The sequence below is a fragment of the Mesoplodon mirus genome (genome assembly GCF_964341445.2).
Source record: "Mesoplodon mirus genome assembly, chromosome: 3".
In the NCBI taxonomy this organism is placed as follows: Eukaryota; Metazoa; Chordata; class Mammalia; order Artiodactyla; family Ziphiidae; genus Mesoplodon; species Mesoplodon mirus.
In genome coordinates this window covers 41929186-41955324 of record NC_138978.1, presented here as the reverse complement: position 1 = coordinate 41955324, position 26139 = coordinate 41929186, and the positions used below count along the sequence as shown (strand labels likewise).

Sequence of the window (26139 nt, the reverse complement as noted above, 5' to 3'; positions counted from 1 at the left end):
TTGGTAGATCTGTGTCCTCATCCTAGAATTTGGGACAGGAAAGCAGTGTGGAACCAAGTTTTGAGCCACATTGCAAGGTTTTTAGAATATGATCTCTGCAACCTGAAACTGAGTATTACAAAGGTTCCATCAGTCCTCATTCTAGAGAGAAGTCCAGCTATTTAGAATTTTACTCATAAATAGCAGAAGGGAAGATACATTTTATTTTGATTCAATTCCTATTTTAATACATTCAGTATTATCAGTCAGCCAGCAGGTCCGTGGGTATTTATTGAGCCCCTTCAGGGTACAAAGTAGTGCTTTGGTTGAGCTATTGAGTTTGAAATATTAATCACATTGTTAAACCAAAACTAAATCCCCAAGTAGTTGAAAGTGCCATTCAAGTTGTCAGGGTTCAGTTGCTGTCAACTGTATATTGTGATGTTGGGCTTTTACTTTATAATATACGTTCCCACTTGGGCAGAAACAAAAGTTCAGCAAATAGCTGAGGTGGTATTTTTTACCAAAATAAAATCTTTCAGAGGTCCTTGATCATTAGCTTTCTTCCTGTCCAGTTGTTGAAGGATTGTGTTGTAATTACTGCATCTTTTGGGTAACTTAAGATTTTTGCATCTTGTAGCTGCCAGGAGTGGGGTAAAGAATAATGCCTGCCTTTCCCTCCTTGGCACTGGTATTTAAACTGGGCAGGGAGAGAAGGGGTGTTATTGCTTCCTCCCACATCTCAAGTCTATCCAAGGTACTCTGCAGAGTTCTTCTACTCCTGTGACCTGACCAGTCAGAATGTCTGGATCACAGAATCGCATGATGTCCAAAGGTGCTTGACATCACCATCAGCTGTAGAGTGTGTGAAGGGAGCATTGTTCTACAAGTCCTGTTTTCACTGTTTATTACTCATTTCTTTTCAGATTTCTCTGCTGACTTCTGCAGTAAACCACCTCAAAGCCAATGTCAAGTCAGCTGCAGACTTAATTAGCCTGCCTGCCACTGTAGAGGGACTTCAGAAGGTAAGTGCTGTGTATGGGCACTGAAACTAACCTACTGTAATTCTGTCTTCTTAAAAATTCTCTTTGAAAGGCTGGCATTTGAAATCAGCTACTCCAAGAGGACAGTAATAGAGTTCAAGACATCTCTGCTTTGGTCTGGTTAGTTGGGCCTTTAATTTGCAACAGGTGGTTTTAGCTATGGTTTATATGGATTCACACCTTTTTATTTGGCTTTCCAAGTCCCAGGATTGCTTTGCTGGGACTCTTTTTTTTTTTTTTTTTTTAGTTTCTGCTTTATAACAAAGTGAATCAGTTATACATATACATCTGTTCCCATATCCCTTCCCTCTTGCGTCTCCCTCCCTCCCACCCTCCCTATCCCACCCCTCCAGGCGGTCACAAACCACCTAGCTGATCTCCCTGTGCTATGCGGCTGCTTCCCACTATCTACCTACCTTACGTTTGGTAGTGTATATATGTCCATGCCTCTCTCTCGCTTTGTCACAGCTTACCCTTCCCCCTCCCCATATCCTCAAGTCCATTCTCAAGTAGGTCTGTGTCTTTATTCCTGTTTTACCCCTAGTAAACATGTTAACATGTGTGGGTTTGATTTTCATTACTTGCCTTTTCAGTTCATCATCCACAACATCTTTATGAAAGCAGAGCAATTGTACATGAGAGTTGCTCTAAGTTGCTATTATTTTCCATGATTGAGAAAGAGAGAGGATTTTTTGTTTGTTTTCATTGGTTTTGTTTTTTAAAAAAAGATAATTTGGGAGAGTGCAAAATAAAAATTCAGGATATGATAAGTACTGCCAAGGATGTGGATAGAGGGAAACTTTCAAACACTCCTGCTGGGAGTATAAATTGGTAAAAAGCATTTTGGAAAACAATATATATTATTTTATAAAGGTAGAGAGACACACCCTCTAAGCAAATCACTCTTAGGTATATGCCCTAGACTCTAGGGCCTAGGCAAACATTACTTTAGAATTTCTGTTTACTTGATCCCTAGGATTCAGCCTAGAGCAGGAGGCAGTAACCAACCAGTTGAAGAATATGTTGGGATCTTTAGAGCTGGGTGGGGAGAGTGGGTAGGGAATGGAAGGAAAAGAGCATGCTTAATGGGCACACAAGCAACATGAGGCCCTGTAGCAGGAGGTGGAAGAAGGATTCTGGAGCAGGGAACCCCAAACAATGGGTATCAAATCTAGAATCTTTGGCTTTTAAAAGTCAGTGTGTGCTGAGTTTGATTTGATTATATACCAGGCTCCATAAACATACAAATTGTTTCCTCAAAGGAGTGAGAAATTCCTAAGCCAGAAACAAAACTTGTTATTTTATAGCCACACCACCTGTGTGTGCTCAGTCTCTATAGTCTGCTGTTTGTCCAATATGGTCATCTGCTTACAACTTAAAAAAAAAAGTAGGGACAACTTTGATGAGGCCAGACTGTTTTTGCCATTATTCCCAAGGGTCAAATGGAAAAGGTAGGCCTCTGTAGCCTTTAATACAGAAGCAACTCTGGCAGTCTTGCATTCAAAAAGGAAATTGGTTTATTCTTGCATTCGTTAATTCAACAAACATTTGTGGGGCTTCCTCCAGTGTGTGCCAGGCACTTCACAGTTGGTGAGAATACTAGTTTCAGGGTTTTGCTCTAGAGTTCACATGGCTCTGTCAGCTGCTTCCTTAAAAAAAAAATCGTAAACAAGAGCTTACTATCTTCTTGCATCCTGATGGGCTCATGCATCCAGCCAGTGAGGATTCTCTAACAGTGGATGTCTTTGAATGCTTGTAGCTTCTGTAACAACAGAGCTTACGTAGACAAAATCCCAGCTTAGAGACTTCTACCCAGTATGTTGTCTCTTTGCAAATCTGTGCATTTATAATGTCAGGCACTACTTTTATTACAGGTGGCTCAGTTTTGAAGTGGTAGGTCATCTCAAGAAACCTAACTTCAATGTATCTCATGTAATTTTTTTTTTAATGTTGAAAATGTCATTTCTTTTTCTCTTGGATTCTTGGCTATCAGTATAATAAAAACACCCTTGGTTAAAAGTACTAATGGGACACTATAAAATTGTCAGTATATCTTAATGAAAGACCAAAACCTATCAAATTAGTAACACTCTTTTAGATGTTCCTTTAGGACAAGCCTGTTTTAAAAGATCGTTTCTGAATTATATTCCTAAGTCTGCAATCCACTTGGGCTCCTTAGACCTAATGAAAGCAAGTAAGCTACTAGCCATATCTAACTCTACTCAGTAGTTACTGATGGGATTCTAAAGCAGAAGAACACATGCTGCCAAATGGAATTTTCCCTTCATCTCTGCAATGCTGGGTTTTCCAAGGCCAAAAATGGTTCCACCCGTTTTCACTCAGAAGTCATCATTTGCTCCTGAGAGTGGCAGTCTACAATGGTAGCTCTGGCCATCTGCCTGCAGGGCTTGATAGAGGCAGTTTGTGGGAGAACTTTATCTGCAGATCCCAGATTTATAAGCTAGTTTTTTGGGGGTTTTTTTGTTTTGTTTATTCTGTTTTGTTTTTAAGGAAAGATCTGGCTTTCCTCTATGAAAATTACATGTGTGTGTATGTGTAGTTTCTGGTTAATTGTGTCAGTATAAACTACATGGAGTTCATAGTTCGAAGATATTTGAAATAATCCTCCATTAGGTCAGTGTTTAAGTAAAATCACAATGATATACCACTACACTCCCACTAGAATGGCTAACGTGGAACAGATTGAGGATACCAGTATTGATGAGGAGATGGAGTAAAAAAGTTAAGCCTACACCTACCATATGATCAGCCACTCACCTCCTAGGAATTGTGATAACGAGAAAGCTTATGATGAAGGGAAATGAAAGCATATGCCCACATGAAGGCTTGTACGTCAATGTTCATAGCAGCTTTATTTGTAATAGTCAAATGTTGAAAACAACCTAAAACCTAAAACACCATCAACAGGTCAAGGTGATGTATCTGTAGAAGGGAATGCTACTCCACAACATGCTGAGTAGCTACAACATGCATAAATCTCAGAATAATTATGCTGCATGAAAGAAGCCATACCAAAAAAAAAAAAAAAGTACATGCTCACTCACTGTTCTATTTATGTAAAATTCCAGGAAATGCAAACTGATATATATGAGTATGGATAGACAGATAGATAGTGACACATATATATATAGTGATAGAAAGTGGATCAGTGGTTGCCTGGGAACAGGGAGGGAAGAATTACAAGGAGGCATGAGGAAACTTGGGGGTGATGGATGTTTATTATCTTGATTGTGGTAATGGTTTCACAGGTATGTGTGTGTGTGTGTGTATATATATATATATATGTAAAAACTTATCAAGTTATACATTTTAAATACATAAAGTTTATTGTTTCTCAGTTATATCTTAATAAAGTTATTAAAAAATTTTAAAAAGGAAAAAACACTGACCCTACTACATGTTTCTGTTCAGAGTGTAGCTTCCATTGGCAATACTTTAAACAGCGTCCATCTTGCTGTGGAGGCAATACAGAAGACTGTGGACGAACACAAGAAAACCATGGAGTTACTGCAGAGTGATATGGTACGGAAATCTACAAATGCTACAGAAAGTCAGCATACTCCTGCCTACCCTTTTCTGTGTAATCTTGTGGTACCAACTTTCCATTTACCTAAACAGGCCCCACAGGCACCTTTTTAAAAGATAAAATAAGCAGTGTTGATTGATTTTACTACAATCTATAAATTGAGGTAGATAGGATTAAAAGCTGAGTCTTTTGCAAACGTGGTAGAGGAGATACAGCACTAAGACACTGTCCTTAGAGTTGAATGGGTAGGAAGGAAAATGGAAAAGAAGGAAAGGGGAGTGGGGAAGTGTCTTATTTATTGCTACATAACAAATCACCCTAAGACTTAGTGGCTTAAAACAACAGTTTATTATTTCTCACTGTTCTGTGGATCAGGAGTTTGGGCAGGGCTGTTAGACTGGGAATGATTAGAGGCAAAGCAAAGAGGAGCTCCAGAGGATGAAAGGCCATCTTGGGTGTTCCAGCTTCGGCCAGTCTCGCAGTCGAATACAACCACGTGTGTGACCTCATCCTATACCACGGGGAACAGGAAGCCACCCCACCCCCACTGAGCCCAGTCAACCCACAGAATCATGAGAAATAATAAACGTTTTAAGCCACAAAGTTTGGGCATGATTCTTTTTTTTTTTAAGATTTTTTTTTTTGATGCGGACTGTTTTAAAAGTCTTTATTGAATTTGTTACAATATTGCTTCTGTTTTATGCCTTGGTTTTTGGGCGGCGAGGCATGTGGGATCCTAGCTCCCCAACCAGGGATCAAACCCTCACCCCCTGCACTGGAAGGCGAAGTCTTAACCACTGGACCGCCAGGGAAGTCCCTGGGGATGATTTATTTTACAGCAACAGATAACTGAGACAGAAGCAAACCCCTGCAGTGCTCAGGAATTGTTTTCAAATATTGCTTAATGCTGTGCAGATGTAAGCTGTCTGCAGTCATTCAGAGGCCTTAATTAATCTCCTAATGGATACTCAGCTCCATGAAAGATTTATGAAGGGTGAAAAAGGATGGCACAGCCCTCGCTGTCCTGCTGGAGAGATGAGTTATACATATATGAAATCAGGACAGTTCAAGGCACACAGAAGTTCCCTAGCTTCTCCACCAAGTTCTAGATCTGCCCTACATGCTCTTTTCAAGCGCTGGAGTTTCAAGTTTAAACTGGGCAGTTTGTGCCAAGGAGACCTGGGCTATATTAGAGCTCTAGAAAGGAGGGTTTTTCATTTTCTTCAGAACAAATACTCCTCACTTTTATTTAGTGGGGCTGACCCAGAGGAAAAAGCCTTGATCTAGGTATCCAGACACCGTGGATTCTAATTCCAACTCTGCCACTGAGTAACTGTGTGATCCATAATAATAAAGACTTCTCTAACTCAACAGTTCTTTTATTATTATTATTATTATTATTATTATTATTATTATTATTATTATTTTAATAGCTTGAGCATTTTCTCAAAGTAATTATTTTCTAAAATACTTTTTACTAACTCAAAAATTCATACTTTATAGAACCATGGGGTTTTTTTCTTTTTTTTCTCATCCTCTCCTCCTTTTCTCTTTATTGTCACCATTTGTCTCCTATAAAAGCAGAGTTGACAAATGTCTAGGATTTCAGATTTCAAGGAAAACAATTTATTTTGACCAGTTGCATCCTGTTATCATTAAATGTGCATCTTTTAAACTTCCATGGTTGCCAGTGGTAATCCTCCTACTGAATAAGCCATACAAAGTTTTTCCATTAGAGGGAAAAGTGTATATAAGCATGTTATACTTCAGTCGCCACCAGGAGAGACTTGAGCAGTGGGAAGGGGATGAGAAAGGAAGGGTTACCCTCATAACTCTTGGCACGTGCTGTACAAACTGAAAAACTAATAATGTGCATGGTTGGTTACTGTGCTCAGTGCCCAAAGCCAGTGGTTCCTTGGCTTGCTGTTCTTTGAATGTATAAATCTCTTTAGTCCTGGGGAAACAGTGACACTAACCGGGTTCAAACTGAGTTGGTCCTGGGAGATACAGTGGTTGTATAGTTTCTCTGGGAGTACAGGTGACAGGGAGAGGAGGCCTGGTTTCTAGGGAGTTCATTCCATTCAGAGACTGAGAAACAGAGGACCTCAGTTCCCTGATGCAGTCTGGGTGCTGCTGATCCAGTCCAGGCTTTAGGCTGGGGATCCCAAGAAGTACCTGGTGCCCTCAGGCCTAGCACAGGATTGGTCATACCAAGGCTCCTGGGAAATAATTGTTGATTAATCTGTGGATGCCACCTGTGAGAAGCTAGAATGTTCCAGGACCGTCCCTGATGGATAAGTAGACTTAGTTATTACTTATTGCCTATACCAACCTTCATTCCTGTTCACAGAATCAGCATGCCTTACAGGAAACCAGTGGAAGCAACCAGATCATTCCATCACCTTCAGCTACATCTGAACTTGACAGTAAAACCCACAGTGAGAATTTGAAACAGGTACTTTTGTCTCTGGCTTAACTCCCTGTGACCCGTGAACTCTGGAGGCGGCCTGAGTAGTGTAGGCTCCATGTTGCGATCCCTGAGCAGGCATCTCGTGCACACGTTTGCCTGCCTGAGAGGTGAGGCGGGGGGGGGGGGGGGGGGCAGGGTGGCTCTGTCAGGGAGCTAACGTGCTGCCTGTGTCTTCCTTGGTAGTCTGCTTTTTCTCCCTGCATGTCGATCAATGGAGTAAATTCCTTTTCACATCTTGAAAGTTATAAAGTGACCAGATTATCCTGAAACTGTTTTTGAACAGTTTTTGAATAACAATCTGGGCAAGTTAAAGATGGATGGATAGCAGATTAATTCAAAGTGATGGCTGTTTGGGGTCACAGTAAATACTAAGAACATTAGAAAGCATATCCTTGAAAATCAAGATTTTCTAAAGACCAGAGGAGGGAAAAGGATGAGTTCAGAATCACATTAAAAAGAATAAAAGAAATCTTCACTGAGAAGAATTCCTGTCGTGAGTTTAATGCCCTTTAAAGCCTATAATCATCACTCCTTTCTAAATAACAATCAGTACTGGAGAATGTCAAAAATAATTGAATCTTGTACTGAATAATGCACTACCTGTTATGGTTTTGCTACATGAGCCAATTCAGCAATTGGTATTGTTTCTACGGTAGTTTTGTTCTGACAAATTAGGTTAATGAGCGTTTCAGTCAATAACCCAGCAGGCTTTCTCACCAGCAGGTGAGGTAAACATTGGGAAATCAATTCCCAAGCTCTCAGCTTTCTGGGACCAGAGAGTGAATCATGTTGGTAGTCTCTTCCCTCTCTCCCCCTCCTGTCTAACTGATGTCAGACAATTCCAGAGGGAGTAAACTGGGAGCAGTTCAGAGTGGAGGGACAAAACAGAGACTGACGATCAATGGTCAAGAGCAGGAAAAGGAGTTTACTTCAATAAGTTGACATAATAATGGTTGTTCAGTGCTGCTGGCCTGCTTGTCTAGTACATGTCTTTAGCTGGATTCCACAACTTGATTTATTTCCACTCCAGGATATCCTGTACCTCCACAACTTTTTAGAGGAGGTAAACAGTGCCCTAGTGGGGTACCAGAGAGAGAATGATCTTAAACTCAAGGGGATGAATGAGACAGTCAGTAATCTTACCCAGAGAGTCAACTTGATAGAAAGAGATCTGGTTGCTATGAGCAAGGTAGAAAAGCAAGCGAACCTGTCCTTCAGCATGGTAAGCCTCTTCACGTCTTTTGTGACATGTTCTGTGTTGCAGTGTGTTTTGTCTGTACATGGATGACATTCCACAACCTTTTCAGACCACGACTTCTAGGATACTTGAGAGGCTCCACGTTTGTGTTATGCTTAATCCTTGTCTCCTTTAATCCTTACACTAGCTGTGTGATGTGAATGGCACAGACGATGTCAGTCCTGATTTGGAAGGGAGATGTAGAGAGATTCAGTTGCTTGCCAAGGCCTCACCACAAGTAGTTGGCAGAGATGACAAGCTTCCTTTTATGTTACCAGTGACTCATCTGGTAGGGAAGCTCTGGCACGTATTTCCAAGGGAGGTCTTCTTGATCTTTACTTTTTTAATTTATTAAGGGTGGGAACAATGACAGTGACAATAACTAGAGAATCTTTTGTCATTTCCTTAAGCCCAGACTCGGCCTTCAGACTTGTCCTGTTTCATGGGCATATGAGAGGGATCCCCTTGCAGATAATGTCAGGAAAGCTATTTAAGAGAAATCAGTCAGACCAGCTCCTCCCCTTAAGAGATCATTGAGTCTATCCTCTCATTTTACATAAGAGGAACCTGAATGACGTACTGAGTCACTGATGCTGACAGACCGTATGGTTTACTGGTTTTCGTGTTATTGCAAATAAGATGTGGTGGTTGTTTCTTTTAATCACCTTTCACATATACATTGTTCTAGGATCCACGTGGGTTATTTTTTAATAGCTGCAAGCCCCACTCTTAAAGATTTCATACAGCAAAGATATAGGCATATAGAAATGGAAACCAAATACAGGAGATTGTGTAAATTATATAAGTCAAGTAACTATAAATTGTATAAATTTATAAATTGTATAAATCAAGTAACTACCAAAGCTGGAAGCAAGTCTACAAGTAAAGTCAAGCTCTGGCACATAGGAAGCAGCCTTTGAACTGGCTCTGCTACAGTGGAGCCCTGGCAAGTTGCCCGGCCTTGGCTTTGAGGGTAGAGTAAGAGGACCTGCTCCTCTTCCTCCTTTACAGGGGTGTGTAATTTACTACAAAGCTGTGAAGATTAAAGGAGCCTCATTTTTAAAAGCCTTTTTGAACTTAGCTAAACTGAGTACGGTAGAGGCTAGGAACTTTGGATGATTTGATGAGTATTAGGTCTTGAAGGTTGGTTTTCAAGGCTTATAGTGAAAACTCACCAGCCCCAAGACTCTCCATACCATCCCTCCCCTCCTCACCCTATTTTTTTCCAGAAGAGGAAATTGCCAATAGTGCCATCTGTCCTACTGTTTCTTCCAGCAGCATCATACCCAGCATGGTTTTGGGTAGAAGTCCTCTCGCCTTTTATACGTTAAAGTTTTAAAGTTTATGAGGGAAACTAGAAGCACCAGTTTCAGCTTTGTCTCTCTGAGGCCTTTCTCCCTCTCTCCTCTCATTCTCCTGCTGGTTTTCTGTTGAAAATGTTCTGAGACCCTTTATTTATTTATTTATTTTTAATTTTTATTGGAGTATAGTTGATTTACAACGTTGTGTTGGTTTCAGGTGTACAGCATAGTGAAGCAGTTGTATATCGAGACCCTTTAAATAAGTTTGGCCAGTTTGTTTTTAAAATGCTGGATGTTGTTTAAGTTTTAATGTTTTCCTTTAATCTTCTCTTGTTTTGTTCCTTTCACCCTTTAAGATGAATGATAGAGCTGCCACTCTGAAGAGGGAGTCTTTGCATCAAGTGACCAACAGAACAGAGTCAGTAAAATCCCAGAGCATAAAGGTAAATAATAGGAGGCTTTCTCTGAAGTAAGAATAAATGCATGAGCACCTGCTTCTTTCTCAAAGGAGCACTTTGGTCTTTTTTTGAAACTTCAAGACAAAGTAATTAGTAAATTAGTATATTGGTAAATAAGCAAATACTTTATCAGGAGCCTGCCCTTTGCCCAGCTCTTTGCTAGGAGCTGGTGTGACCACTGTGAGCAGGGTAGACATGTGACACCTATTCTGGTGGAGCTCGAAGCCCCTCAGCCAGAAGATCATTAACACATAACTGAGCAGATAATCACGAGTATGATAAGTGCTACAAAGGAAAGGTATAGGGTATAACAGTGCTAACAGAGAACAGTAGGACTTCCCTAAGGAAGTGACTTTTAAGCTAAGACAGTAAGTTATCTGTACTAATGATGAGAGGCATAGATAATCTAAAAATGGTGTCTAAACTAAAAATTATTTCTTATTTTTAAAATTACAGACTCTTGGGGGGTGGAAGGGGGAAAAGAAAGACTGCAGTCTCAGTACATACATAGTCCCTTTAAGCTTCAGCCAGTTCCCTTCACCTTGTACCTTCCCTTTTTTTGTTCTTCCCAGACATATTGTCAAGATAAGACAAGTAATCTGTGATGTGCTTTGTTATCCCAGGAAAGAAAGTTTGTTTTCAGCATTCTCTGTGATTAGAGTACTGTTTAATATTATAAGATCTTGGCTAAAATAAAGGAAAAGCCAGAAAGATTGTGACTGAGTGACTAGATGCACATTGCATTCGATGAGCTCAAGGATGGGGTTCACAGGAAATGAACTTGGAAATGAACCATATGTCAGGCAGTTTTCAATGTAATGCTTTGCATCTAGACTTGTTTTGTATTGTCTGGATAAAAATCACATATTAAGATTTTAGTGCTTTATAAGCTAGGCTTTTGTTGAGTTTTCTAACTGCTGCTACCCAAAAAAAACATTTATCTTCACCTAGAGAATGACAAGAAAAAGTTAAGATCCAGATAAAAATGTTCAAGCACAAAAAAAGTAACGGGTGGTTACTATTGGAAAATAGTAGTGATTTCAGCAACAGTTCAGATTTTGACAGTAAATATCAGAATAAAATAGAGCTAGTACACATTTTTGCCTGAATTTTTTGGCTTTACTTTCTGACACTTTGTGTTTTTAACTCTTACCCCAATGTATTAGTCCCTCTGTCCTACCTCATCTAAGTGTCCAAAAGAAATGTAATTTCTCCTTGCCATAAATTATTCAAGCATTTAGGACCTAGTTTTAGCTATATACATCCATATTTTAGCTCCCTAAATAAACTAAGAGTGATCTACTGTACAGTAACTGTTAGGGTAGAATAAGGATAGGAGAGAAATAAGTAAATATATATTGAATAAAAGAAATGTGTGACGGTCGATATTCTAACTAAACATGGGCTCAGGACCTTTCACACTAGCCTCCGCAGTTAGAAACTGACCTCACAGAAACCAGACTTCTCTCTTTTTATAATTAATTGTATTTTTTATATGCCACTGTATCATCTGGGAATGAGGCAGGATAGGGGAAAAAAATTTTTTTAAAGATACAAGTAAGGCCTCAAATTAGAAATATTATAGCTCCCTGATCAGCTTGGTACTTTGTGACCACCTAGAGGGGTGGGATAGGGAGGGTGGGAGGGAGGGAGACACAAGAGGGAAAAGATATGGGGATATATGTATATGTATAGCGGATTCACTTTGTTATAAAGCAGAAACTGACACACCATTGTAAAGCAATTATACTCCAATAAAGATGTTAAAAAATAAATAAATGAATGAAGAACAGTAAAAAAAAAAAAAGAAATAGTATAGCTCCCTTATGTTCCTAACAGTTCCTGCCACCAGTTGAATCATTACCATGGTGGCAGAGAAGGAAGGTCAGGGGGAATACTTGTGGTTTGGTTGCTTTTTTTTTTTTTAAGGTGATAAGAGCATAAAACTGCCTAAAGCGATCTAGTCACAGGGTGAAGTAAGCTATTCAGGAAAATTATGTAGTTAGTGTGAAATAGTACCTAGAAAACAATATCCTACCCATTTAGGAAATGGGTACCACAACAACACCTGAGCAAGTGTATGTTTCCTTTACTGCTGACACATGCTTGCCTTCCCCATCCGCCAAATGCACACAGTGAATCAGATCATCTGTAGCATAATGTTCCCTTGATGGCCTAGGCTCAAATCCAGCCAGGCCCTGATCAACACTGAGTACTGAAGATATCTCTAGTAATTGTTGATTCATTCCTTCATTGCTTTCAGAGGAAGCCTACTTGGGGTCAAGCACTACAGGCTAAATAGGCTTTGGGTATATCATGAAGAATCAGATGAGGTCTTCCTTCCGCCTTAAACCTCCTGTGATCTTTGTTTTGGACAGAAAGAAGATAGTTCAGATTCTCAGGTATCCAAGCTCAGAGAGAAACTGCAGCTGATCAGTGCTCTCACAAACAAACCTGAGAGCAGCAGGCCGCCTCCAGAGACTGCCAATGAAGGTGAGATATTCAGGGTTGGCTTCTGAATATTTCACGCAGGCTTGGGCAGCTCGCCTCCCACACAGAGTGGGGAAAGGTGTTCCAGCAGGACTGATGACACTGAGTGAATGATGCCTGAGCGCACTGAGATGAAGCTGCTACACTTTGCTTTCATTTAGAAAAAGCCCATTTTGCACATGATTTGTACTCCAGTCTATTAAGGGAAAAATGGGTAATGTGTAGCTGGAAATAGACTTCTCCATGCTGTCTGCATCCAATTATAGGCAAAAACATTACTGTCGTAGCATGTATTAAACCAGCCCTAAATGTTGTTTATGGGAGTCTTCATTTCTGTAAATGCATAAAAATTTACTTAAAAATAAATATTAGTCCTTCTGAAAAACCATTAACAAATAACAATGGGGTCATTGGGTTGGAAGGGCCTTTGGCTTTAGTCCGGGACATAACCTAATCGATATTAGCAGGTGCATCAACCTCTGCTGGTGCTGCTCTATGAGGATGTAACCACGGCATTATATTATGTTGGTTTTGACCCCTACCCTCCCACAAGTATTTTTCATTTTGGGGAAAGCAATACAACTTCTCTTACTCTCTTTTAAGTGAGAGACAAAGTACAGTGAGAGGCCTTGTCCTAACACTGTGCTACATAATCGTATGTTAGCACTCTTTCAGCACCAGCTGGTCTGGTGGCACATACCCCCAGATCGGGCTCATAGCACAGCTCCTAGGATGTCAAATACCCAATGCTTTTCTCACTTGCAGCTTGAACTCTCAACCTCTAAACATGTGGAATGCTAACTTGTACTATAAGAGCATCCAGTGGGACCACGGCTTCAAACCTTAATGTTACATAATATTGATTGATCTTCACTTATCTGCAAAACATCTCAATTCGTATCTTTAACTTCATGTAGTCACTATGCTACTTAATTCTCAGCTGTTTCTCTTAAATTAAGTACATATGAATTTGCCCTAAAAGGTTAGGACCTTCAATACTGGTTTAATTTGGTGTCACATTAGTAACCTAAAACTGTATTGTTTGTTACAGAGCAAGTTCAGAGTTTCACATCAAAGCCATCAGCATTGCCAAAATTCCCACGGTCTCTTGGAGGCCAGATTGAGAAAGCTGCCCAGCTAAGGCCTGTCTCCTTACCAGGAATTTCTAGCATCGAAGGTAAATTTTTATATTATGGAGTGATAGAGGAAATGCTCAAAGTTATAACTTTCTGACTTTTTTAACTTGTAAGATAAAGAATGATATCTAACATGGATTGAGCACTTCCTATAGGCCAGATACTTGATATGCATTATATCATATAATCCTGATAACAATCCTGGGACTGTCAATATTCATGTATTATACCCATTTTACTGATAGAGGAATTACCTACGTCCAGATAGCAAATAATTGATTGAGGCAAAATTCACACCAAGGCAGTTTGACGCTGAAGTTTGCACTCTTAACCACACTGCACTATATTATCTCTCTGAATGTTTTTTAGAGTCTTCTTTATTCATTCAATGAGTGCCTAGTTAGACCCAGTGTAAGCAGTAAGAATACAGTATAAGAAGCATTCTCACTTTCTTCATGGATATAACAGTCTAGTGGAGAAGACAAGCAAGCAAACACAATACTGTGAGATTAGCAAAATAAAGTAAAAGTTGACCCTGTTTGTCAGAGCCCTCCGAAAATGAGAAGTCCTTTGGCTGAAAATCAGCAAGAAAAACTTTAGTAGGAAGGATATGATTCACAGAGAAATGTGCTTGCCTTGCTTCCAACAGTGTGTGTTCCATCCCTCTTCGTGGTGTTTGGTCTCCTGTTTTTGCACTTACTAACTGCCTGAAAAATCACCCATTCCTGTCACCCTGTCTCTGCCCAGCTCTTCACCTCAGTTTAGATACCTTTCCACCAGAAAACATTTTCTTACCTCCCAGGACTGGATTATGCTCCTCCTATGTATGCACTCATAATATCTTACATTTGCACGTGTCACTCCATTGTAATTTCCTGGGGACCTATAACATTTAACTTCACTCCCAGCCCCTAGCCTAGTGCCTGGTACATGTGAATATTTGTTAAGTGAATGAGTTGTCTACAGGCTACAATTAATGCTTTTAAAGCATAGAAGGCTTAAATTTATATTGTCATTTAAATGCAATTACTTTTTTCCCTGTCCCCAATTTTTTTTTTTCTGTTTTCTGGAGAGACAAGAAAGTGTTAAGTTGTGTTTATTGGCAAACACAAGTTGCCTCCTCCTACTCTTCATTATCACATCAAGAATTGATGAGAATAAAAGGAGGAAAGACTGTTAGAGCAGATTAAGAAATAGCCAATTTAACGTTTATACTTTAATCCCTAACGGAGACCTTACACACTTTTGAATGACTACATTTTATAAATGACCTGAGGTATCAATCAGATTTTTATTTGAATACTGCTGTAGAGTACATAGCATGCTCTATAAACTCATGCCCCATGTACACACACACAAGCATTTTCCAGCTAGCCACTTGGTGGCAGGCATTGGGAACAAGTGTCTCACTGCTTTTCTGGCTTTTCGGAGAGCTTTTGAGACTTTATTTAGCTGCTTTGTTGGGGCTGTCTTAGGACTAAAAGTAGGGACTTACCCAAAAAGCTTGTCTACAAAATTGCTTGACAGTCCTGTCCTCTGGTATTAGAGACTGAATCCACTAAGTCATTCAGTGGGGACACATCCAAGCCCTTTTTAGACGTTGTGTAAACAATCGGCCCTCCTAGGTATTTATTATAGGGCCCTCTCTTGGGTCGGGGAGGGGGTCAGTCGCCAAGAGAGAACAGTTACACCCTGTTATCCCCCTGCCCCCACCCCTGGCAACCACTAATCTCTCCACCACTGTCTCTTTGGATTTGCCTATTCTGGGTGTTTCATATAAGTGGAATCATAATACATGGTCTTATGTATGCTTCTTTCTTTCAATATGCTCCTTTCACTTACCATAATGTTTTCAAGGTTGGCATGCATGTTGTGGCGTGCAGCAATATTTCATTCCTTTTTATGACTGAATAATATTACATCCTACGGATATACTGCATTTTGTTTATCCTTTCATTAGTTGAGGGACATTTATTTGGGTTGTTTCCACTTTTTGACTCTTAGGAACAATGAAGCTATGAACATACGTATACAACTTTTTGTGTAGACAACATGTTTTCATTTCTCTTGAGTATATACCCTAGGAGTGGAATTGCTGGGTTATATAGTAACTGTTGAACTAACAATATGCCATACGTAGTCTGTTTTATAGGCTATCAGAGCTCCTATCAGTTAGCTCTTTAGGCTTCTACAGTCCTTTCCACCCCTTCAACGTAAGAATAAAATCTGGAAAATCTAAAAGAAAGGCCCTGAACAGAGAGAAAGCCAGTCCATTCACTTCTCCTGTGATTATCTGTCACTGATTCTATTTTGGGACGATAGTGCCTTACAGTGTTCCTCTCATTCTTAAAGGAAGAATTCGTCTTTCAGATTTAGTGAGATCTTAAACTTTACCTTTTGGGAACAAAGTCTGCAAAGTAGCTTTTCTTTCAGTGCTTAAAATTCTGTTGAGACTACTTTTTAAACTGTTAACTAAATTTAGTTATATGTATAGACATATACATTTTTTTGTAATTCCTTTTTAACAGATCTTCAGGATTTATTCCATAAGACTGGGCAGGATGTGGATGGGAAGCTGACCTACCAGGAAATCTGGGACTCCTTACATTCTGCTGTGCCAGAACCAGAGCGTTTGAGGGAGTTTGATTCTGATGGAGACGGAAGATACTCATTCCTGGAGCTAAGAGTAGCTTTAGGTGTCTAGCCTCATCAGGCTTATTTTAGAAATGGATGTATGCCCTGGACTACCTAATTCCTACTCAGCTAACAGAAACAACCCTTCTACCTACCCATCAATCCTCCAGTCCTCCAAACTACAGTAGCAGACACATTGCCACCTTTTAACTTGTTTGAAAAAGCTATGTAAAAGTTATTTTTTTATAAAAGACCATTTTACTTATAATATGATATTCAGATATCTATGATTTCCTTAAACCAGTAGGATCTTAATTTTAAAATTGCCAGAAAAAAAGTCAAGCCCTCTTTTTTCTCTTTCCTTTTTTTTTTTTTTTGAGGGGAGGAGACCTTATCTTTTAAAACTGGAAAATGTGTATATAGAGAGAATAAGCCACCTTTTATATTTTGCATAAATTTGCCTTAAATTAGCTGCACTTTATACAGACTCAGAAAATGTCTTTCCTTTAACAGATAGACCTTTTCTGTTTGTAAATATTTAAAATGAAAGAGTTGTCCATATTTTGTGGGAAGTAGGAAGAATGGTTTGAAACAGGACGTGAACAAATGACTTGCTGTTAAAAAATGCTAATCTGATCTGGTAGCAGCTTGAAGCTGTGTCCCCATCTCCTTAAGACATCCTCTTTGGGTGCTGCCATGGGGTTTGGCCTGGTGCTGGGGGAGTAGATCTAGGGAGTGGACACTGTGGGGACGGTGCTGCCTCCAGGCTCAGGATTCTGGCTCTTTGGTCTATCCTCTCAGCTCCTCCCAACCTGTGAACCAGAGAAGTCTTGTTTGGGGATTTTCTCTCTTTTAATCCTGTTTCAGGGTTTATGAGCATAAAAAGTTATCCAGTGGGAGCTACCTTTCCTCCCTGAGTGAACTAGATTATCTTCCCCCACGCACCCATTCAAGTCTACCTTTAAGCCGTAACTGACTTTCACCTCTGATACTCCATTCTGAATGGCAGGGCTGCAGTCCTTCAGCCACTGTCTCAGCCTGGCTACTCAGGAACTATAGAGGAAAGCTCTGCCTCTAATTTTGATCCAGGAAACTTCTTGAGATTTTACCTGGGGCCTAACCAAGAACCTAATGTTCTTCTGTGGGCTGACTAAGGCCAAAAAGGTTGTGAAATGAAACACCTGAAATCATATTAGGTTTCCTTACAATTACAGCTCAGAAATAGCTAGAGGCTTTCTGTCCAGAGGATGCCAAACATGGCAGGCAGGCCTAGGGTGGGGGGCTTCACGTGATGGCAGCAAATCTAATACAAGCAAGTGCAGTACTTCTCCCATTAAATACTTCTGTAGCCCTGCTACTAAAGGTCCCTGAACTGGAAGGAATTATTCCTCCATGTCACCTCTGTGTGTGCTGTGTTGATCTTAGAAGCAATCTTCAGGCAACACAAAAGGAAAACTGCAAAACTTAACTGTGCTGTAGGCCAAGTCAGGGAGAAACTAGAGAAGCTTTCAGACTTCTTTAGTAAAGCTTGTTTCCATTTTAACTTTGTCCAAGTTGCCCTGTTAGCCATGGATGCAGTGGAGCACCCTTAAATATTTAAGGGCTGTTTTTTTTCTTTATATGATGTTTAGCTCGGTGTTGGCTAACCTTGGGGTTTTTTTCTAGAAATATTAAAATTTAGTTAAAGTAGGATGAAGTCTTTTCCCATGAATGTGTCTGCTTACCTCATTATGGCTTATGCTTCTCATTCTATTTCTCTCTCTCAAACAATTCCTTTGCCTACCTATGCTATTTTACTTTCTTGGAAAGGTTTAAATATAGTATAAAATTAGCCTGGCACTTTAGGTAACTTGAAGATAACTTACTCTTCTGGCTGCCTTTCATGCCCCCCCCTTTTTAATATATATACCCTTGCAGATTTTGTAACAACCAAATAAAATTCTAGCAATAAACTGAATTATACTGCTATATTTATATGTACTGTACCATAAATAGTATGTCTGTACCTGGAAGGTATTTTTTTGAGAACTGATTTATGTGAAGTGTACTTGAGGGTAATGTAGCTTGTCCTTTTTAGTTTCAAATTCTTATTCATAGGCAAATACTTTGAGGACACCTTAACTCTTCGTATATACTTTTCTTTTGCATCAGCTGTGCTTTTTAGTTTAGCCTCCATTCTTCCCACCTGAAGCTTGTCCGCCACCTACCATCATCCCTGAGCCAGCTGGATGGTTCCATCCTCTCCCCACCAGATTTGGCAGAGGTGTTCCTGCTGCACCCTCAGACCTGTGAGTACCCTTGCCACACCGCCTGGGAAAGTGCTATATCTCCCAGGCAGAACTAGGACATCTTGAACTCCTTTGTTCTAAGTTAAGCATATTCATTGGCTTAAAAAAAGAATTCTCATAAGCCTATATCATTCAGTATTAATTTGGGATTTTTATTTGAAAGTTGTCTTAATTTATCCAACCTATGACTTGTGTCGATCTGTAATCAAGCCTCACCTACCACACCTCAGCCCTGAGAGGAAGGCTAGGTAGTAGTAGTGAGTTTGGTTTTGGTTTTCGTTTCAAATGCTTTTACCTTTGCACTCCGGCAGCTCCTCCTGCTGCTTTCCTGAGTTACCCAAAGCATGTCTTCTTGGTCCTGTTTTTCTTTCGCCTTCTATCTGGTATAATGTTTACCTAGAGCGCCTCCCCCATAAATCAGAGAGGCAATGTATTATAGGAAGAGAAGAACCAAAAGAAGAGAGAACCTGGCTTAGGGATGACTGTAGTGTCGTCTTAAAGGCCGAGAAGGGCCTGGCTCTTAGGATTGTGTCTGATACAGCACAGCTGAAGAGTGGACACCCTTCACCTGCAGCTGGTTTCTTTCCCTTCCTTTGGCGTTCCCCCTCACATTATATCTCTGGACGTAACCACGTCTGCGCGCCCCCGCGCCCCCCATGTTGGTCTTGCCGGTCACAGTTGAAGATTTTGACTGTGATGGGCTCATACTCCTATGGCCTGCTGTTGAGTTGTTTTTAGTAACAGCTTTTGTTTGCTACACCTCATTGGCTTGCTTACCAACGCCAGTTTGATATGGTCCCCTCTTTCATATCCAAACCAGAACACATTTGGGTATTCCTGAGACTTTATAGAGCGTGTACTGTTTGTTATACGAACCTAACCTACCTTGTTGTTTTCTCATATTAAGAAATGTAAATCTGCTTTCCTTAAGTGGAGCTATTTTGGTAATGTTTAAGCAATTTTGGTTCTGTTTAGGGAGGGAATTCAAGATTTCCATCACTTGATTTGGGCTTTGCTAATTTAATATCAGTAATAAAACAATTTTAATTTAAATAAAACATTTCTTTTTTCTCTCACTGTGTCTGTGATTAAAGGCTCACCCCCCCATCCCCCCAATTACTAAGAAAAAAATCTGCTTTGATCCCTATTTTTATGGACTCCCTCCTTTTGAATGCAAAGCCTAACAGATGGTGGACAGAAAGTAACGCTGAAGAATCTGCCTGAAGATCCGCCCAATTTGGCCTGAAGAAATGAAGGCTGTTTTGGCATGTGCAGGGTGGGAAGGGAGCAGGATGAGGGAATAGTGAACCCCTGCCTCTGTATCAACCAGAGCAGTTCCACTTACACCTGTTTTCTATTTTGAGATTCAATATAAGAGCATGTTTACAAGAAATATTCCAATGTCTTTGGAAAAAAAGAAGGAAAAAGGCTTGAAATCCATTTCAAGATAAGGGGTCATATAGGGAGGGGCTGGGCTTTTTTCACACACAGGAAAAAAAAATTGTAATAGCTCTACATGACTGCTAGATTCTGGGGTTGCACACACACACACACACACACAATCTGGGTGGCCTTTCCTCTCAGGAGGAAAAAGGCTTAGCTCATTTACAAATATGGTAAGATGATTTTCTCATTTCCAAAGTGAAAGGGAAAATTTTATATCCTGGAGCAGAGCTGGGTTTCCTTGTCTTTGAACTGGGACCAAATAGCCAGTATTATCTTTGTCTCTCCTTTTAGAATAGTTTCCAGAAGGTACAAAAATTAATATTTGCACACAGTGGATCTTAACTTTGCGAGAGGCCGTGAATCCCCTTGAGAAAGATTAAAATATATATATATACATTTTTTAGTAGGTTCATTGACCAGCCCTTCCCCCAAGCCAATCCTTGAACCAAGTTAATTACACCCCCGTACACAATAAATCATTTTCCAAGTGTCTTCAAACAAGACATCACTAGGGAATGGACACCATGGTATATGGTGGGAAGATCAGGAAATTTGATGCTAGACAGACATAAATTTGAGACCTTGCTCTGCAACATAAAAATGATACGGCAAACGCCCTTGGAAACTTCATCTGTAAGAGGAGGATTGTGATATCCGTTTGGCAGTGTTCTTGTCTTAGAAATAATGTAGACAACCACACAAGAACGCAACACATCTTAGATGTTAACAAAGAATGCAGTTCCAGCAGCAGTGCAGTGTGGCTCATGGTTTTCATACTGACTTGTTTTGGCCACTACCGGTCACCATCGTTCATGCATCCTCAGTGGCTGTCACTCGTCGCAGCTGTGCTTAATGTCCCACAGAACGGCAGTGCCTTTGGGTACCTAGCCCAGGGTCTGGCATACGGTTTTGTTCTTAACTACTGTTGAGAGGGATGTTGAGCCCATCACAAGTACTGGTTCAGCGTGTCTCCCCACAGCCAACCCTCAGTTCCCATTGGTATTGGTGAGACTCTGACCTTCAGCTTGGTTTGTGAAGCGCCCCCCTCAGACACTTTCCCTCCTAACAGCAAATGAGACGCAAGGGAGCCTTGGACTTTTTAAAATCTTTCATTATGTGACATCCAGATGGGCCCTGGCCTCTGTGTCAGTACCACCTCCCTGAGGTCAGCTCCATTTCCTGCACCGCCCCGATACCTTCAGCTCCCAATTCTGAAGCAGACAGCTTGGCATTTAAGCAGTGGTCCCCGTGGGCCAGTGTGGGGAGGGAATGGAAGTGGATGTTCCTTTCAGGACAAGCGGCCGAAGGGTAGGAGACTGAGTGGTTCAGCACTGGGGGTAGGTTACACAGCGAGAGGGAAAAGGGCACCTCCTGAAAAATGTGAATCGGGAGTTGGGAGCTGGCCTGGGGCTGCAGCACCGGGGAAGGTAGGGGCTGCTGTGAGATCAGCTGCACTGCAGGTTGCAGGGGGCTGGGGGCCTCCACCTTGGGGCTGCTGTCTCGAGTAGCATAGCTCCTGATCTCAGGGACGTCCAACTCCCACGGGTGATCTGAATTCTGGGTGTCAGTCTCGCTCTTGGTGGCATCAGGGGGAGGGCCCGTGTTGATGGCTGCGTTCATGCCATAGTGCCGTCGCTTGTTAATCCAGTACAACAGCGGGCTGTAGGTAAATGTGGCTGCTCGCATCACCTCCATCCACTCCTGGGCACGCTTTTCCCGCCGCAGGTTCTTCCTCCGGTGCAGAAAGAGAATGCAGCCGCCGGTTATCACAGAACACAGCCCCAAGAATCCAAAGTACAGTGGCACCCATGCTAAGGAAGGCAATAAGAAAAAAAGCAAGCTGGCTAATAGCTGTAGCTTGGGGTCTCAGCTGTTTCTCATTCCTCTCCTTAGCCCTTTCACCAATCGTTCCCTCCACTTAACCACTCTCTCCATTCCTTCCTTTTCTCCTCATTGACTGGCCTCATCATTCTTTTATTCAGTCAAAGCAGGATTTCCAGGGAGTTTAAGAGGCCACCTTTCGCTCTTCACAGATAAGGAAAGCTAGGTCTAGAGGGGCACGACCTGCCCAGGCTTACTCAAGCCTCTGGTTCCCAACCCTGGCCCCGTCTGATCCATCAGAATGAGAAGCCTCACTAAAGGCAAAGCCCATCAAGAAAGTAAAAGTTTACCAGTCGATGGGACACCAATGTCCCATCCCATTCCACCATACCCCTAACCTTCAGCTGTGATGTCCTGGGGTATTTGTGGTACCCACTCTGAGCCGTCAGAGAGACATGGTCTATGCCCTCAAGAAATCCATAGTTTTCTAGAGGAAACCCTGTCCTAACTCCTAGCATGCTTCCATGCAGGCAGCCATCACCCCCATCCATGCAAAAGGTCTTCCCTGAGTGCCCCCAAGCCTAGGGCATAAAGCAAGGGGCAGGGATTTGGGGACGGAGCACATTTACCACCAGGGAGGGTGAGGTCCTCCCTTTGGGAATCCATAAGGTCAAACCTTGGTACCAAGCTGGCCAATGGCTCTGGGGAGAGGGAGCTCACCTACCCATCTGTCTAGCCAATAGGAGTCCCCAGAATGCCCAGACCCCATTGTTCCCTAAAGGTGGTTCACGGAGTTCTGAACACTGAGCATCCAAGGGCAATGATTGTGAAGTCTAATGGAAGGAACAGACTCCACCAGTGGTGTTTCCTAGGCATAGTGCATCTCTACTGCTTCTACCAGGGACTGACCCACCCTCTGAATTGTCGGCCCCCTACCTCTGACCCACAGAGCAGCCCCCAGGAAAGGACCCTAGATTCCTCGGGGGCTTATTTTGTCCCTAGGCTTTAAGGAACAGTTGACAGATCCCTGGGCAGGGAGCACCCAGAGCAGTGGGCAGCCCTGCTGTCAAATCTGCTACGACTGACTTGTCAGGAGACAACCCACTCAAGGGAGCTATGTGGTCAACACCTCCTTCCTTGGCTCTTACAATTTCTCTTTTGTTTCATTACCTTCCTTCAACGAGTATTGGCAAATGCTTTCGGGGCGTCAGGCCCTATGGGAGCTCCCCACCGTCTGGCCCTACAACTCTTTTCAGCTTCACCTTCCTCCCCATCCTTCACACACCTTTCCCTTCTGACCAGACCCTGCTTAACAGACCCTGCTTATTCACAGCTTTGCTCACACTGCTCCTCCACCTAGGAGTGCCCCTCCCCACTCTCCCCCCCGCCACTGAACACCTGCTTATCCTTCAAGGCTCAGCTCAACACCCCCTACTCTGTGACAAAGTTCTTGCAGTTGGCTTCCCAGAATCACACCGTTTCCAGTTTGAAGGCACTTTGAGAGTTGTCTAGTCCAACTCCCAGCACATGATTGAGCCCTAGAGGCAGATCTCCCCTACCCAGCACTAATACGTGGGGAATTGCTTGGGTCAGGGACTTGCCCACACCTCCTGAAGCAGCTTGATCCATTTATGGGCAGCTCAGTTAGAAAGCCCTCCCCTAACTAAACCCACGTCAGCCTCCCTAAAGGTTGCACCACTAGGCCTAGCTCAGCTTCTGGGCACCATCTAAGTACTTCCCTCTTTAAGCCCCCAGCATGGGACTTGGGGCACTAAGGAGCACAGATTTCTCTCCAGGTTCTACTTTCTCTGGGCTCTACCTCACTGCCTTCTGCTTTTCAGTCTCCTTTGCTAGTTTCTCCCCTTTTCCCTGATCTCTAAATGTCAGGTGCCCTAGGGCTTAGTCCTCAGCCCTCTGTCCACAGTAGTTCCCTCAGTGATCTCACCCAGACTCATGGCTTTAAATAGCATATCTACCATATCTACACTGTCAACTCTCAACATTGTACCTCCAGCCCAGACCATTCCTCAGGACTTTAGACTCATACTCCCAAAAGACTGGCTGACATCCTCCTTGCCAGTCTGTTAAGTTATCTCAAACTACCATGTCCAAAACCAAACTCCTGATGGTCCATCTCCAAAACCTACTCCAGCCTCCTCCTCTTTGTAAGTGGCAACTCTCTCCCTCCAGTTGTTCAGGCCAAAAACCTGACAGTCACCCTTGATGCCCTTCATTCTCTCACACCCACATTCACTCCAGTAGCAAAATCTTTAGGCTTTGCTTTCAAAACATACCCAGAATCTGACCATTTTTCCATCATCATCACTTTAATACAAGTACCACCCTCCCTCACCTGGTCTCCCTTTAGGGTGATCAACCATCCCTGTTTGCCTGGGACTGAGGGAGTTTCCAGGACATAGGACTTTTGATGCTAAAATCAGGAAAATCCCAGGTAAACTAGGACAAATTAATCACCCTTGGGAGAGCTTGCATCCTTGTCCCCCATGCCCTATATTCCACCAGCAGTCAGAATGAGCCTTTTTTATTTTTTTATTTTATTATAAATTATTTATTTATTTATTTATTGTTGGCTGTGTTGGGTCTTCGTTGCTATGTGCAGGCTTTCTCTAGTTGCTGCAAGTGGGGGCTACTCTTTGTTGCAGTGCGTGGGCTTCTCATTAAAGTGGCTTCTCTTGTTGCGGAGCACGGGCTCTAGGCGCGGGCTTCGGTAGCTGTGGCTCACGGGCTCTAGACACAGGCTCAGTAGTTGTGGCACACAGGCTTAGTCGCTCCACGACATGTGGGATCTTCCCGGACCAGGGATCGAACCCGTGTCCCCTGCATTGGCAGGGAGATTCTTAACCACTGTGCCACCAAGGAGGACCCTCACTCAGATTTAAAACCAAAGTCCTTAACCAAAGCCTACAAAGCCCTGAGCGATCAAACTACCCCTCCCCATGCCTCCTTCGCACAATAACCTTCTTGCTGTTCCACAAGCAGGGCAAGCATGCTCCTGCATCAAGGCCTTTGCACTTGCTATTCCATCTGGAAGGCTCTTCCCCCAGATATCCACACAGACCATGCCTCATTTCCTTCAGGTCTCTGCTCAACTGGCCCCTTATCTCTGTCTCTCTTAGCCTGCTTTGTTTTTTCATAACATGTATTATCACCTAACATTATTTATGTATGTATGTAGGTATGTATACATATTGTGTCTCACCCCACTAGAATGTAAGCTCCATGAATTAATGTAAACAAGGAAATAAATACGTAGGAATTTCAGGTAGCCTTAACTGCTCTGAAGTAAATAAAATAAGGTAGTGGGATAAAGAATATAAAGTGATGGGGGTGCATCAAGAAAAGTCCCTTTGAGGTGCTGACTTGTGAACTGAGCCCTAGATGATGAGGAGATAGCCACGTGCAAAGGGAGCAGCCAGTGCAAGGATGCTAAGGCAGGTACAGGCTGGCACACTTAAAGGACTTGCTAATCTCAGGGTTTACCACACTACTCCCAGCACAGGCCAGGGCCCAAGGCCCATCTCCAAAAGTGCAGGCTGGACTGAGCAGAGTTGAAGGCACTGTCCCTGACCCTGAGAGGTCCATCATTCAAGAGGGGTTTCTATCAGGTAAGACCCGACAGGAGGACTTTCATGAGGGCAGACTGATCAGTGCCATCACAGGGGGCCTGCTCCAGGCCTGGCCCTGTGCTGGGCACAGGTGAGACCAGGTGTTGATGTCACCGTTCTTCACCCCAGGAGTTCACTCACACCTGGTTCAGGGGGTGAAGATGATGGTGGCATTGGGTGGAGAGACAGCATTCCAGGTATAAAGACTTGTCAAGGACAAATCCAGGTGTGTCTGGGGAGAAGCGTAGTGCAGTTTGGCTGGAGTTCAAGGTGGGTGTCAGGAAGCAGAGGAAGAAAAGGCTTCGGAGGCAGCTGGCATCTTTAAAAGAATTCAGCCCTTGGACAAGTCTTGGACAAGTCTCTTAATGATTCTCAGCTTCAGTTTCCTCGTCTGTAAAATGGGGATAAAACCTGCCTCACACAGTATGAAGCAGATGGTGTCCTGCACATAGAAACGCTCAATAAAGAGAAGCTGCTACTGTGATTACAGCTGATGAAAGGGCCTTCGATGCTGAAGGATGTCTACTCCAGCATGTGCCTAAAGAATTTAAAAGGGAGCAAGCTCGGTGAGGACCAGTAGGTCCGAGCAGCTTACAAGAGGAGACTTGGCCCGCAAGGGCTGCTGGTCGCAGGCTCGGCGAGAAGGCTGGGCGGGGGCGCTAG

The 26139-nt window shown here is 42.3% G+C and overlaps 2 protein-coding genes across 3 annotated transcripts in view; one reads left to right on the top strand and one right to left on the bottom strand.

Moving 5' to 3' along the window:
* The window catches only part of EFCAB14 (EF-hand calcium binding domain 14), a 37316-nt gene extending 17657 nt beyond the window's left edge, over nt 1–19659 (top strand). Inside the window, exons 4-11 of one of the 2 annotated variants that reach the window (XM_082613657.1) lie at nt 906–1004; nt 4455–4565; nt 6920–7024; nt 8070–8261; nt 9934–10020; nt 12414–12528; nt 13577–13702; nt 16190–19659. In XM_082613657.1, the coding sequence (XP_082469783.1) occupies nt 906–1004; nt 4455–4565; nt 6920–7024; nt 8070–8261; nt 9934–10020; nt 12414–12528; nt 13577–13702; nt 16190–16365 (1011 nt within the window). In that variant the 3' untranslated portion in view covers nt 16366–19659. The remainder of the gene's footprint in view (nt 1–905; nt 1005–4454; nt 4566–6919; nt 7025–8069; nt 8262–9933; nt 10021–12413; nt 12529–13576; nt 13703–16189) is intronic. The other variant, XM_082613658.1, reaches the window with a different exon arrangement.
* Nucleotides 19660–21175: 1516 nt separating this feature from the next.
* TEX38 (testis expressed 38) lies at nt 21176–22516 on the bottom strand (the record flags this gene model as incomplete). The annotated part of the gene is made up of 2 exons (XM_082612134.1): nt 21176–21840; nt 22480–22516. 2 exons carry the CDS (start codon nt 22514–22516, stop codon nt 21176–21178), a joined length of 702 nt encoding a protein of 233 aa, XP_082468260.1.
* Nucleotides 22517–26139: the final 3623 nt, after the last annotated feature.